This window comes from Salmo salar, chromosome ssa21 (genome assembly GCF_905237065.1).
Source record: "Salmo salar chromosome ssa21, Ssal_v3.1, whole genome shotgun sequence".
Taxonomy (NCBI): Eukaryota; Metazoa; Chordata; class Actinopteri; order Salmoniformes; family Salmonidae; genus Salmo; species Salmo salar.
Window position 1 is genome coordinate 15,448,673 of NC_059462.1, and position 12,172 is coordinate 15,460,844.

General features: G+C 42.1%; 2 protein-coding genes across 6 annotated transcripts in view; both read right to left on the bottom strand.

The window, feature by feature from the left end:
* The window catches only part of LOC106581801 (growth factor receptor-bound protein 14), a 58,541-nt gene extending 53,533 nt beyond the window's left edge, over window positions 1-5,008 (bottom strand). The window contains exon 1 of one of the 2 annotated variants that reach the window (XM_014164123.2): window positions 4,888-5,008. In XM_014164123.2, the coding sequence (XP_014019598.2) occupies window positions 4,888-4,943 (56 nt within the window). In that variant the 5' untranslated portion in view covers window positions 4,944-5,008. The remainder of the gene's footprint in view (window positions 1-4,887) is intronic. The other variant, XM_014164122.2, reaches the window with a different exon arrangement.
* Window positions 5,009-5,292: 284 nt separating this feature from the next.
* Window positions 5,293-12,172, bottom strand: part of cobll1b (cordon-bleu WH2 repeat protein-like 1b) — a 34,238-nt gene continuing 27,358 nt past the window's right edge. For all 4 annotated transcript variants that reach the window (XM_014164118.2, XM_014164119.2, XM_014164121.2 and 1 more), the window contains 4 exons: window positions 8,901-9,162; window positions 8,719-8,804; window positions 7,211-8,580; window positions 5,293-5,838 (listed from right to left, as the gene is read on the bottom strand). In XM_014164118.2, coding sequence (XP_014019593.1) covers window positions 5,782-5,838; window positions 7,211-8,580; window positions 8,719-8,804; window positions 8,901-9,162 — 1,775 coding nt within the window. In that variant the 3' untranslated portion in view covers window positions 5,293-5,781. The remainder of the gene's footprint in view (window positions 5,839-7,210; window positions 8,581-8,718; window positions 8,805-8,900; window positions 9,163-12,172) is intronic.

Genomic DNA, 12,172 nt, shown 5'->3' on the forward strand with positions numbered 1-12,172 from the left:
GGGAGACAACAATAGCTGGTGAAATCCTAGGTACATTCTAGCTTGTTTGGATTATGTATGAGGAGTAACGGTTGAGTAAGATGTTGAACACTTGTAAATTAAACGTAAAGATCACAGGCCAATCATAGAGTAGCTGCGGCACCCGTTTTGTCCCTTTAACCTATGATCTAAGTTGTTGTCATGGCACACACAGTACATGCACGGAAACAAAGCCATATTAGTGCCGTCTCCCAGAGGTCATGTTGCATTCTCATACATTCAGCAGCCTCACAAAGCGATCCCCTCTCAGGACTCGATCCAACACGAAGACGGTCCACAGCATTAGCCTGGCCTTGTTAGAACAGTCTGCCTTGTCTAGCCTACACCCCAGGTTGGGAAAAACAGTGACGTCTCAATGGTTTCTAACTGGAGCTAAGGATAGAGCTTAGCATTGCTAGATCAACACTGTTATGTACTGTCATTATACGAGTCGCGCTGCTCGTTTCCTAGTCGATTGTTCTTCCTGAATATCCTAGTCCCACTCCCCTCATCTGATATTCATGAGTGACGTGGGGAGTACAGGTGAGCTGCAATTCGTGCTACAGTAGAGGTTGGCCTTCCTACTGTTGGGTAGGTACAGTAACGTGTTATTTACAGTGCCAGACGATTTCCTAAGGAAAATAGAAGCTCGCAAAGACAAACAAAGCCTAGGTGTCTTTCATCAAGGTGGTGTGGTTTGTGTTGTAACTGAAGAAACAGAAACCGGTCCAGGCACATACAGTGTGATCGACATCAACATATGATCTAGCCCCTAGACTATGTTCTCGCTAGGATATTAAGTAATTAAGCAAACATTATCCTCATAATCATCATCAATTATTTATCTCTGGAGCGGCATACTCCACACATGCAAGTGGTACTGTGCTTACGGAAAGTGCCGAAACAGCTATTCTGAGACTGTTACGTAGAAACATAATTACGAATTCGGAAAACAGAACACATAACTCTCTCACCCCATTTGACCTTTACAGCACAACTGACTATGCCGTCTAACCCCACACCACTCCCCAGTCCCAGCTGTCTACACTACATCAGCTGCTCTAACGGAGGACCTCATAGAATTCAAATAGCAAAACGGGCTTTCCTTTCTAATGCTTCATCCTCTGTTGACGCAGAAAAGAGGACAGCTATAAGACCCCAATCTATCATTTCTTGGAGTCCCAGGTTGTTGATTAGAAAGAAATGTTGCATGAGCCATTATGTGTATGACTGAGCAGCCAAAACACATCATGCTGCTCGATCAGCAATAGACAAAACCCTGTGACAAAAAAAAAGTTTGGCTGTTTTGCTCCAACTCAAGAAATGCCAAAGCTAAAAGCAGAATAATGCAATTCTCGATCCAACAGGCAGATTACAGTAATTTTATGTGAAATATATGATATACTCTAATGTTACCGACTTCCAAATTTGTCATGTCTACAGTATGTAGGCAACACTAAAATTACTACTGTAAAGTAATGTAACTACTGGGAGGGGGCACAAAGAGAGAGAGGAAGAGAGAGCAGGAAAGAGAGAGGGGAGAGAGAAAATCAGATTCTCTACACATTACTGTCTGCAATTTACATATGAAATACCACCAAGACTTTTGAGGGATCGTCCGCTGCTTGTGTCTATCTCTGTTGAATTCTATCCCGAGTCGTGGCAGATGAAGAACTAAAGAAAGAAATCTGGCACAACACATTCAGTACCAATGATGTCATGAATATTGTCATGCTTCTTGGGTATAATCTAAATAACAGGGTCACTCCAAACCTGTGATTTGCCAATGTTGACCGTTACTATAGAATAACTCGGTATGGTCTTTTTTTCCCCAGATATAGTTTTACACAAAGTTCTGAAAATACTCCCCAATTAGTAGATAAGACTTTGGCCTGAAAGTATTTTCTCAGTAGATTATTACTATTACCTGAAAAGAGTGACACTTAAAGTGACGAACACGCAATAATAACTGATATGATACATTAAGAATAGCACCTAATAATGTGTAAAAGCAATTTCAATTGCTTTACAAATCCCTTCTGAAAACAGGAAAAAAAAGACAGCTAAATTCACTGATCCCAGATTTACTGACATGCATGGATAACAGATTTGCCAAATGAGGCATTTTTATTTTATTTTTACCAACGTAGACTGTTCTTCTTTAAACTGTAATCCTACTCTTAAAAGGATAATCCATGTGGAATAGACTTGAATAGTATTTCAATGGTGTTTTCAAAAAGTACAAATTCTGTGTTTTAAAGGGTGTGATACTGTAACTACACAATACAAGTTTGACTGATATGCACATCAATGTAAACAGAACCGCATATTTAGTAGGGTTGGGCGGTATCCAGATTTCCATACCTTCATATTGTTCCTGTACCATACCAGGGTATGTGGTATTACCAGCAGTGCACACAGGAGGAGCTCATTTCTTTTTTATGCTATCAAGTACTTGCGAATTCCTATAGCAGACGCTAGGTAAATGCTAACAAACGCAAGCAAACATGAACTAAATACAAGGGCAGATAACCCAGCTCATAAAGTTATACAACTATCTCAAAAGACTACCCACACTTAATACAGGAGGGGATTGATTGTCTCTGCTGTAACCAAGAAGCATGATCTTGCAAGCTAGCCCCCTATTGCTAGCAAGTTAGCAAAACAAATCCATAGCTGGAGCCCTGAGCTGGAGAAAATCTATTTGGCACTTAGATAGTCAACTTGTAGTTATAAGATATTTAGCTGGCAAACATTAGTAGTGAATTTCAAGTGTAACTTGAGCAGCAGAAGAGAGGTGATCAACAGTGGATCTTCAGGAAACATCCTTTCACTCCATGTGCTCTTTGTAAACAAACATACCATGTGACTGGCTCAATTTAATTATTGTGAATTAAAAAAAAAGAAAAATCATAGTCAGTATTTCAAAATACCCCGATATACGGTCCAAGCCAAATATTTAGCGATAGTCTGTTTAATTATTATTATTTTAATTAGCAAAATCCATCAGTTGAGCAAACTGGCATCTGTAAAAAAAAATAATGTTCTCAGTAAATAAAAATATTCACCTGGATCCACTTCAGGGATCACATGCCCTCTTGTTCCACTGCATGAACTCAGGCATACAAAAAGACAGGCAAAATACCCAAGAGCATAATAAATTACAGGCTGTAATTTACAGCCTACAATAGTACACTTGTAAACACTCAGACTGCCTGGTGTCCTCAACCACTCTCAATACTGTATATTCAGAGATATCGCTGCTCATTATAATGAAACATTAACATGCATCTGTCGAGCACACACTCTTTGCAACTCTAGGAGAAAATACTTGAAAACGTGTAGATAACATTTGCTAAATCTGTACAGCATACCCTGTTCCCTGAGTGTACTAAAGCTCTAGGCTGAAGAGCTTTTAGGGCCTATCTCCTGCAATACACTCAAAGGCTAAGTGGATATTTTAGAGGTCTCCTTATCAAACGACTAAAAATACACACCCATTCTTGAAGAATTTTATATGAGGCAATAACCTGCAATGAATTTCAAACCTACTCAGGGTTTGGAAGCAACATTTTTTTTTTATTTCATCATTTAATTCCTAAGGGCTATGCACCAACTTAATCATGCTTCTTTCGAACTTACTACCTTCAAGACCAAAAGTAAAGGCATGATGCTACAATTTAATCATTATTATATTTTACATTTTCTTAAGTAATACATTATAATTTAACATTTGTATATACATGTTTTATACATTTAGTCATGGTCAGTTAAGTGCTATAATAGGATACTATTGTTATTACTTTACTGAGGGTTAGGTGACTACACCCTATATAGCCTTCTGCTCTAATAATGACAAGTAGGCAAGCCCATATGGATTTCAATGTCGAGCCATGACTCGGTAAGTTCATACAAACAACAGCCAGATGGCAGTGGTATGGTATTGAAGTGACATTTTACGGTAGTCTGTGTGAAATAAAGCGCTAGAGTAGCCTGTTTGTAATCTTCATCATACATTTTATTTTTTTTAACTCATCGTTTTTGCTGAACATTTTTGAAATTATGTTTTGAATTGTGAATGTATAATGAAGGGTTACAGCCTTTAGTTGTATTTTCCCATAACTTTTCAATTCCCATTTAAAGATGTAATATGCAGAAATCGCGCCGCCATTTACTGGTTGCTAAAATTCGAATTGTTCGCCTAAACTTAGTTTATGTGCCAAAACAAGCAGTCATTGTGTGGACAATCCTTGTACCATCTAAACCGCTGGGATATACAATATTTTGGGTTATGTAAAATTTATTTTCAGCTGTTTGACTCTGGTGTACAAAACCGAAAGTAAAAGACGCAAAAACTAAAACTTTGAGGCTAAAGGGGGGGAAGGAAACAATAGTATACTGGGCGGTGGAAGGGATGCAGGAATGCCCACATGCAGGAATGCCCGAATTGCGGGATGCAGTTGCACACTATAGATTCTTAGACTTGTTTTCAATTACAATGACAGATCTATAACTCCATTTCTATGTTCATTTGGTCCGGTTGCCAAAAAAAAAGTGACATTGCAGCTTTTATTAAGGCTACATTATTTCACCTCAGCCTCTTATGACATAGACAAGACAGGTAGGCTGCACGTGTTTCACCTTTCCTGGCACAATGCACAGGAACACACAACGTTTGTCAGGAAATAAGACAGTCAACATAATCGAAGGAAATCTAAAAAAAAAACACAACGGGTAGGTCGAGGACACCATGTAACCATCGACATGAACCTAATTACACAGTAGGCTAGCTATACACTTTATCGGTCTAACTCAAACAATTAGCCTATGCCAGCGCTCCCTAGAACATGGTTTATTGTAACATAATACCTGCTGCTCGCTGAAATGGCACCGTTACTGCATATCGCTTCCTCTCTCGTCTTCATCGCTGTCCTTGAGGTGTTTGCTCATCTAGTCCACGCGCTCTCCCTAGACAGGTGTTTATATTTACTTATGCGTTACGTCATGCACAACCCTGACGTTTTACCTGAAAGAGGTCTGGCACTGAGATCCGGCCTGAAACATCTTTCAATCTTGTAGAGAGAAGTATCAGGTTACACTTGCTTACTTTTTATGGGATGTTGTTTCGTCCCGTTTCATTGTAGTTGAAGCATGCTTAAATTTCCGTTAATGGACCTTTTGGACTTTTAATAACATAAAATTGTCTAGTGTATATGATTGTTGCAATTAGTTTCGAACTCATTCGGGAAAAAAAATTGTCAGAGAGATACACTCTTTGATTGTCAATACTTTAATATACTGTGAATGTAACTTGAATTCATAACAGCATTATATGTTTAGAGAAATACTTTACATACCAGTGTATGTCCGGGCACAGCTTTATCAAAACCAAATGAGTAACATAAAATAAAAAATGGACTGAGGAATTTATAAGTACCACTTTCAGGTCAGTCCAATTATTGACCTCTTCAAAATGGTAGACAGTACTAAATAGGCTACTGTATTTTCTCAATGAAAATTACAACTCAATATTAAAACTAATAATATACATATTCGTTGGCAAAATAAGACAGCCGAAAAGTCCAATATGAATCAAATTTCAAACACAAATTGGGAATAATGCATACAATTATTTCATAACATCAAAATGATATGTGGAGGACATACAGTAATTTATCTCATAACAAAACAGAAAAGTAGTCTTCTACAGTGTGTAGCTTGTTAAGACTAGCAACCAAGGTCTTAAAACTATCAAACAAAGTTTTATTCCTCTTTCCTGGGCTCGGGCACTGACAGACTCGAAGGCAGGACATCGGGCTCCTGAAAAAAAAAAGAAGAGGGATCTTGAAACTTAACGCAATTATACATGCATTCATGTAGTCTGAGAAGGATAAAGGCTTGGAGCTCCAGGGAGGGGGACAGCCAGTGACATGACTGTTCAGATGGCAGGCCAGAGTGACGCTGAGCAACGCCTCAGTACGTGTGGAAAGGAGCTGAGAAGCAAACGATCAACAGAGACATCTACAGTAAGGACTAGACTGTCGCATAACATGGTGTTAAGTGGGGAGTGAGTGTCATATTACAGTAGGCAGTCTATGACACTGTCGCAGTCCCTCCCCACTTAACACCATGTTATGTGACAGTCTAGTGCTTACTGTAGATGTCTCTGTTGATCCGTTGATTCTCAGCTCCTCTCCACACGTACTGAGGCGCCGCCCAGGGTCACTCTGGCCTGCCATCTGAACAGTTATGTCATTGGCTGGGACACTACACGGGTCCCCCACTCCCTGGAGCTCCAAGCCTTTGTCCTTCACCCAATCGCTGTTGTCACTGCCCTGTGCTCAGCGGAGAAGACACAATGTACACAATCAATCAAGACTCAGAACTGAGTGTGCCAGTCAATACAGAGAAACTCGAATGAAGACACTGCTGTACCTGCTTTAGATACATCAACCACCAGTACACCACGCTATAGGCCTGGTACAGAGCGTCCTTCAGGAATAACTATGGTAAAAGATGTGCGCTCAGGCCATTCACAAGGAGATACAAAATGTGGCTCCCCAAGGACAGGCACATCATTGACACGCAGGCACACCGGCCCAGTCTCTGATGGAGTTGGGCGTGTCATAGGTCAAGGTGTCTAAGAGGTGGGATAAGCAGCTAGGATTGTTTACCAGGCCACACTGGGGGGACACACACACCCAGCCTAGAAACAAAAGCTCATTGTGGTTTTCTAATTCCATTGAGAGAAAATTGTATATACATTCTCAGAGAGGAGTACACCTCCCCTTTCCTGTGTTATTCAAGTTTCAAAGCTGACCCTAAAGGACATGGAAAAACAGCAGACTGAAGAGTTCATCCGAGGGTAGCCAAATGTTTAAAGATAACACTGAGTGAAACATGGATCACTTAAATCATCTTGTGATGAGAGATTCAATTCTACTGCAAAGTATTTTTAAAGGTAGTCCTATGCTTTGAACTTCAGCACAAGTATCAAAGCAATCAACATTTGAGCCTCGGCATTTTAAGGGAAAAGCAACTACTTGGCTTTTTCATTGAGCTGTGAAGATGCGCTATCCTCGTTTAGAAATTCACTGAATTAGATAAATATCCAGATTCCTACTGTATGTTCTAATAGAGAATACAGAGACTAATAGAAAGAACATGACACAAAACATCTGCAACTACTCACCTTATCCCCATCTGTTCCTTTAGGATCTTTAACTAAAAAGCTGCTTGTGATTGGGTAGAATGGTGGCGAGCAAGGAGATGGTGAGGTGGACCCACTGGATAAGGACTGGGACCTTTTGACCGCCGAAGATACAGCTTGGGCAAAGCGGGATGGGGTTGTAGGAGAGTAGGGTTTGGGAGCAGTGAAACTCCTCAATTTCTCCAGGCTCAGTCCTGGGGATGGGGGCGCCCTGACGGGACTGGACCGTGGAGGGGGCACACTTCTGCTCTCTTCCTCCTTTGGCCTCAGCTCCACCTCAACTATCTCAGCACCCTCTGATGTCTCCTCGTTCCACGGCACCGGAGGAGGAGGAGGGGGGAAGCTGCCCCCTACTGGCTGCAGGGCCTGCCCTGCTGCCACTAGACTGCCTGGAGCCTCCCTCTGGCCAGCGTCAGGACTGGCACTCAAACTTTTCACTGCAGCCGAGGTAACGTAAAACCCAGGTGTTCTTTTGTGCTGTGGCAAGCGGAACGAGCCAGGCTTGGGTTTAGTTGCGGGCGGAATTTTCATCTCCTTGACCTCTGCTATTGAGCCTGCTTGGTCTCCACCACTAGCAGGGGATAGAATCTTGTCATCTTTTGCAAGAATTATTGTTGTCGGTGTTGAGGGGGAGTGAATAGACTCGATCAGGTTGCCATTTACAGTGCTCTCACTAGTAGTAGTGCTGTGGACTTGCTGAGACTGAGAGTCTTCCCTAGGTACAGTAGACGGCAGCTCTATCTGTTCTGTTCTGACCTGTAACTGCTCAGCCTGTGTAGTGCAGTCTTTGAGTTCAAGTGAACCAATATCTACTTCCTTCTCTAGAGCCACATGAGGGGACTCCAACGTTAGCGCCACCTCAAAGTATCTCAGTTTCTCCAGAGTCTTCTGAGGCACGATAGTGTACGTAGTCATCCCCATCTTGGGGATGTAGTCCCTGGTCAGCTCATTGGATGGCTTCGGTGGGGCCGGGGCACTTTGAGTGGATGTTTGGCCCTGATGGGCTGCTGAGGAAGGAGATAAGGCAGGTGTGATGGGTTCACCAGTGGTCAGCAGCTCCTCTGTGGATGTGGACATGTCCCTCTTCTGGCCCACCGCTCCAGAGGTAGAGGCTTTGGCAGGGAGACAGGGGGTGCTGGTGGCCACTGGTCGTTCATCACAGGAGGGATCAGTGTCCAGCTGATCGGAGGCCTGTGTTCCTGTGCTCTGTGTCACTGGCTGGGCTGCTGGTGGGCTGATAGTAGGAGAGCTCTCGGTACTACATTCACCTTTGGCCCCACCTTGTGTTCTGGAATCTTCACATGGCAAACCTGTCTGACCACTTATTTCCTCTGCTTGGCATGGAGGGCTTTCTGGAGAACATAAAAAACATGATTTAGTACAAAGTAGACATGGCTTTTGCCAACATTGCTACTAAAGCTATAGCATGACATCCATAGTTAGCATTAGGAACTTGATGTATTTGAATTCATCACTACTTGTAAACCTACCAGCATCTTCTGTTTCAGATGTGTCCATCCCCACACTCAGCATGGGAATCCTGCACTCAGCGTTGTTCACCATGCTGTGCACTAGTCTATCAAAAACAGGAGTTAAGAAAAGCAATGCAAAAACCGAAGTCAAAGAGGCACTACTTCATTCATAATGTAGGACTATCTGCTAGAGTTCGTACTTGCCATCTGAGGACAGATCACAAGACTGATCTTCCCCCGCTGGGCACTCGCTCTCAGACGGTGGGGAGGTCTCCATCTCAGCATGCGGGGCATCCGGGGATGGAGAGAGACCCTCGGTTCTCTCAGAGTCCACGGAGATGTCTGCTGTTGACAGGTTGAGGCTGCTGTCGTCCTCTTGGACATCACTCATGGAGTCTAGGATCACAGAGGCAGTGGTCTCCTCCTGCTCCACGATCTCTTCCAGTGTAGTAGGTTGGCCACCTGCAGCACAACAGGATGGAGATGATGACAGAGGACAGAGTGAAAAGAAGGAAGCCTGTACAGAATAAAAATATTCCAAAACATGTATCCAGTTTGCAACAAGGAACTTAAGTAATACTGTAAAACAATCTGGCAAAGCAATTAACTTGTCCTGAATGCAAAGTTATGTTTGGGGCAAATCCAATACATTACTACTCTCCATATTTTCAAGCATAGTGGTTATGGGTATGCTTGTAATCGTTAAGGACTGGGGAGTTTCAGGATTAAAAAGAAACGGAGCTAAGCACAGGCAAAATCTTTGACAAAAACCTGTTTGTCTGCTTTCCACCAGACACTGGGAGATGAATTCCCCTTTCAACAGGACAATAATCTAAAACAAGGCGAAATCTACACTGGAGGTGCTTACCAAGAAGACAGTGAATGTTCCTGAGTGGCTGAGATACAGTTTTGACTTAAATCTACTTAATAATCTATGGCAAGACCTGCAAATTGTTGCCTCGAAATTATCAACAACCAATTTGACAGAGATTGAAGAATTTTGAAAATAATAAAATGGGCAAATGTTGCACAATCCAGGTGTGGAAAGCTCTTAGACTTACCCAGAAAGACTCAGAGCTGTAATCGCTGCTTCTATAAAGTATTGACTCAGGTGTGTGAATACTTACAGTACTGTGAAAAAGTATTTGCCCGATTTAAAATGCTCTACTTTTGCAAATGTTTGATACTGAATGTTATCAGATCTTCACCAAAATATAATATTAGACAAAGGGAACCCGAGTGAACAAATAACGCTACAATTACAGGACATAATTTTTTTTAATTATTTCATAAACAAAGTTATGCAACACCCAATGCCCCTGTCTGAAAAAGTAATTACCCCTAACACTCAATAACTGGTTGTGCCATCTTTAGCTGCAATGACTCCAACCAAACGCTTCCTGTAGTTGTTGATCAGTGTCATGTCGCTGTGGAAGAATTTCGGCCTACTCTTCCATGCAGAACTGCGTTAACTCAGCGACATTTGTGGGTTTTCAAGCACGAACTGCTCGTTTCAAGTCCTGCCACATCTCAATTGGGATTAGGGCTGAACTTTAACTAGGCCATTCCAAAACCATTTTTGTTGTTGCTTTTTAGCCATTTTCATGTAGACTCTGTGTTTTGGATCATTGTCTTGCTGCATGACCCAGCTGCGCTTCAGCTCACAGACGGATGCCTGACATTCTCCTATAGAATTATCAGATACAGAGCAGAATTCATGGTTCCTTCTATTAAGGCAAGTCGTCCAGGTCCTGAGACAGCAAAGCATCCCAAAACCATCACATTACCACCACAATGCTTGATCGTTGGTATAAGTTTCTTACTGTGGAATGCGGTGTTTGGTTTTCACCAGGCATAATGTGACCCATGTTATTCAAAAAGTTTAACTTTTGACTCATCTGTCCATAGAACATTATTTTAATTGTCTTGATGATCATCCAGGTGATTTGACAAACTTGAGTCAACTTTTTGGAGAAAAATGGGTCTCATGTCTGGCAAATGTCGACATCGGCCCGATGTCTAGTTTAACGCCGATGTGCAAAACCGATGTCAAAGCTGACGTAACTACGCTATATGTTTTATAGGTATGCACATGACGTAATGATGCCATGTAAAATTTAGCGCAACACAGCATTCCTAACCTTGCCCACAATGTCTGCTGTGTGGATCGAGCAGTCAACAAGTCGAGCAGTCATTTGAAAGCGTAAGAAAATTTCAGCAAGACAACTAAAACGTCAAGATAATGAAATTCATTGCACTTGACAATCAACCGTTCTCTGTCGTGGGTGATGTTGGCTTTCGCCGACTAGTCGAGCACCAGTACACACTACCAAGTGTGCTATTTTTCAGATGTTGCCCTACCGGAGTTACACAGTAGTGGCGTCACTGCTATTAGCTTCACGACTGACATTTGGACCAGCAATATCAGCCCCATGAGCATGCTGAGTCTGACAGCACAGTGGGTCGATGAGGATTTCGTACTGAGGAAGGTCGTATTGCATGCTCAAGAATGTGCTGGTTGTCATACCTCTGACATTTCAATAGCATTTGAGAACATGTTTGAAACATGAACACACTAGCGAGCTCCATTCGAACAACTGATTTGAGAAAGAACCTCAACTGCGCTTGCTGCAGACGTGATACCCCTCTGTCATGGCATTGAAACACCTGCTCAACAAAACTGCCAACACAGGCTGTGAACAAATTCAGTGGCATTCTCTCTTTACTGTGTCGCCACCATGCTCGATGCTATGTACCAGGACCGCTACTTCGATGCAGTCAAGAAACAGGATTTACGTGAAATGTTACATACACAGCTGGACAAGATGGAAATGGACACAGTGACAATGCATACTGAGGAAGAGGAGCTGCGGACGGACAGAGCTGAAACTTCACTGCTTGACATGTAAGATGAAATCCTGGTTGAGAATGAAACGATTGAACAACGAAACAGCACAGCAAGTAAGTGAAAGAGATTGATTATGTTTTACTGGTAATGGGGACATACGTAAATGCCAACAAAATAACTTTTTGGACAGTGTGTGTGTGTGTAACCTTTATTTAACTAGGCAAGTCAGTTAATAACAAAATCTTATTTACAATGAAGGCCTACCCCGGTCAAACCCAGACGACACTGGGCCAATTGTGCGCTGCCCTATGGGACTCCCAAACACGGCTGGATGTGATACAGTCTGGATTCGAACCAGGGACTGTACTGAGATGCAGTGCCTTAAAACACACGCATGGACGCAGCGGTCTAACTATTTAACTGTACTAGAATGCTTAAGGCCGCTAAAATTTGAAATATCGGTTAAATCTGTATCGGTTTTTATGGCAAGGAAAATATTGGTATCTGCCAAAAATGTCACTAATTACAAAAAAATGTCACTAATTACTAGTGTCACTTTCACAAATCACACAACAGCGAACCTAATATTATTGTGTTAGGGATACTTCAGACCAGTGAATTGGG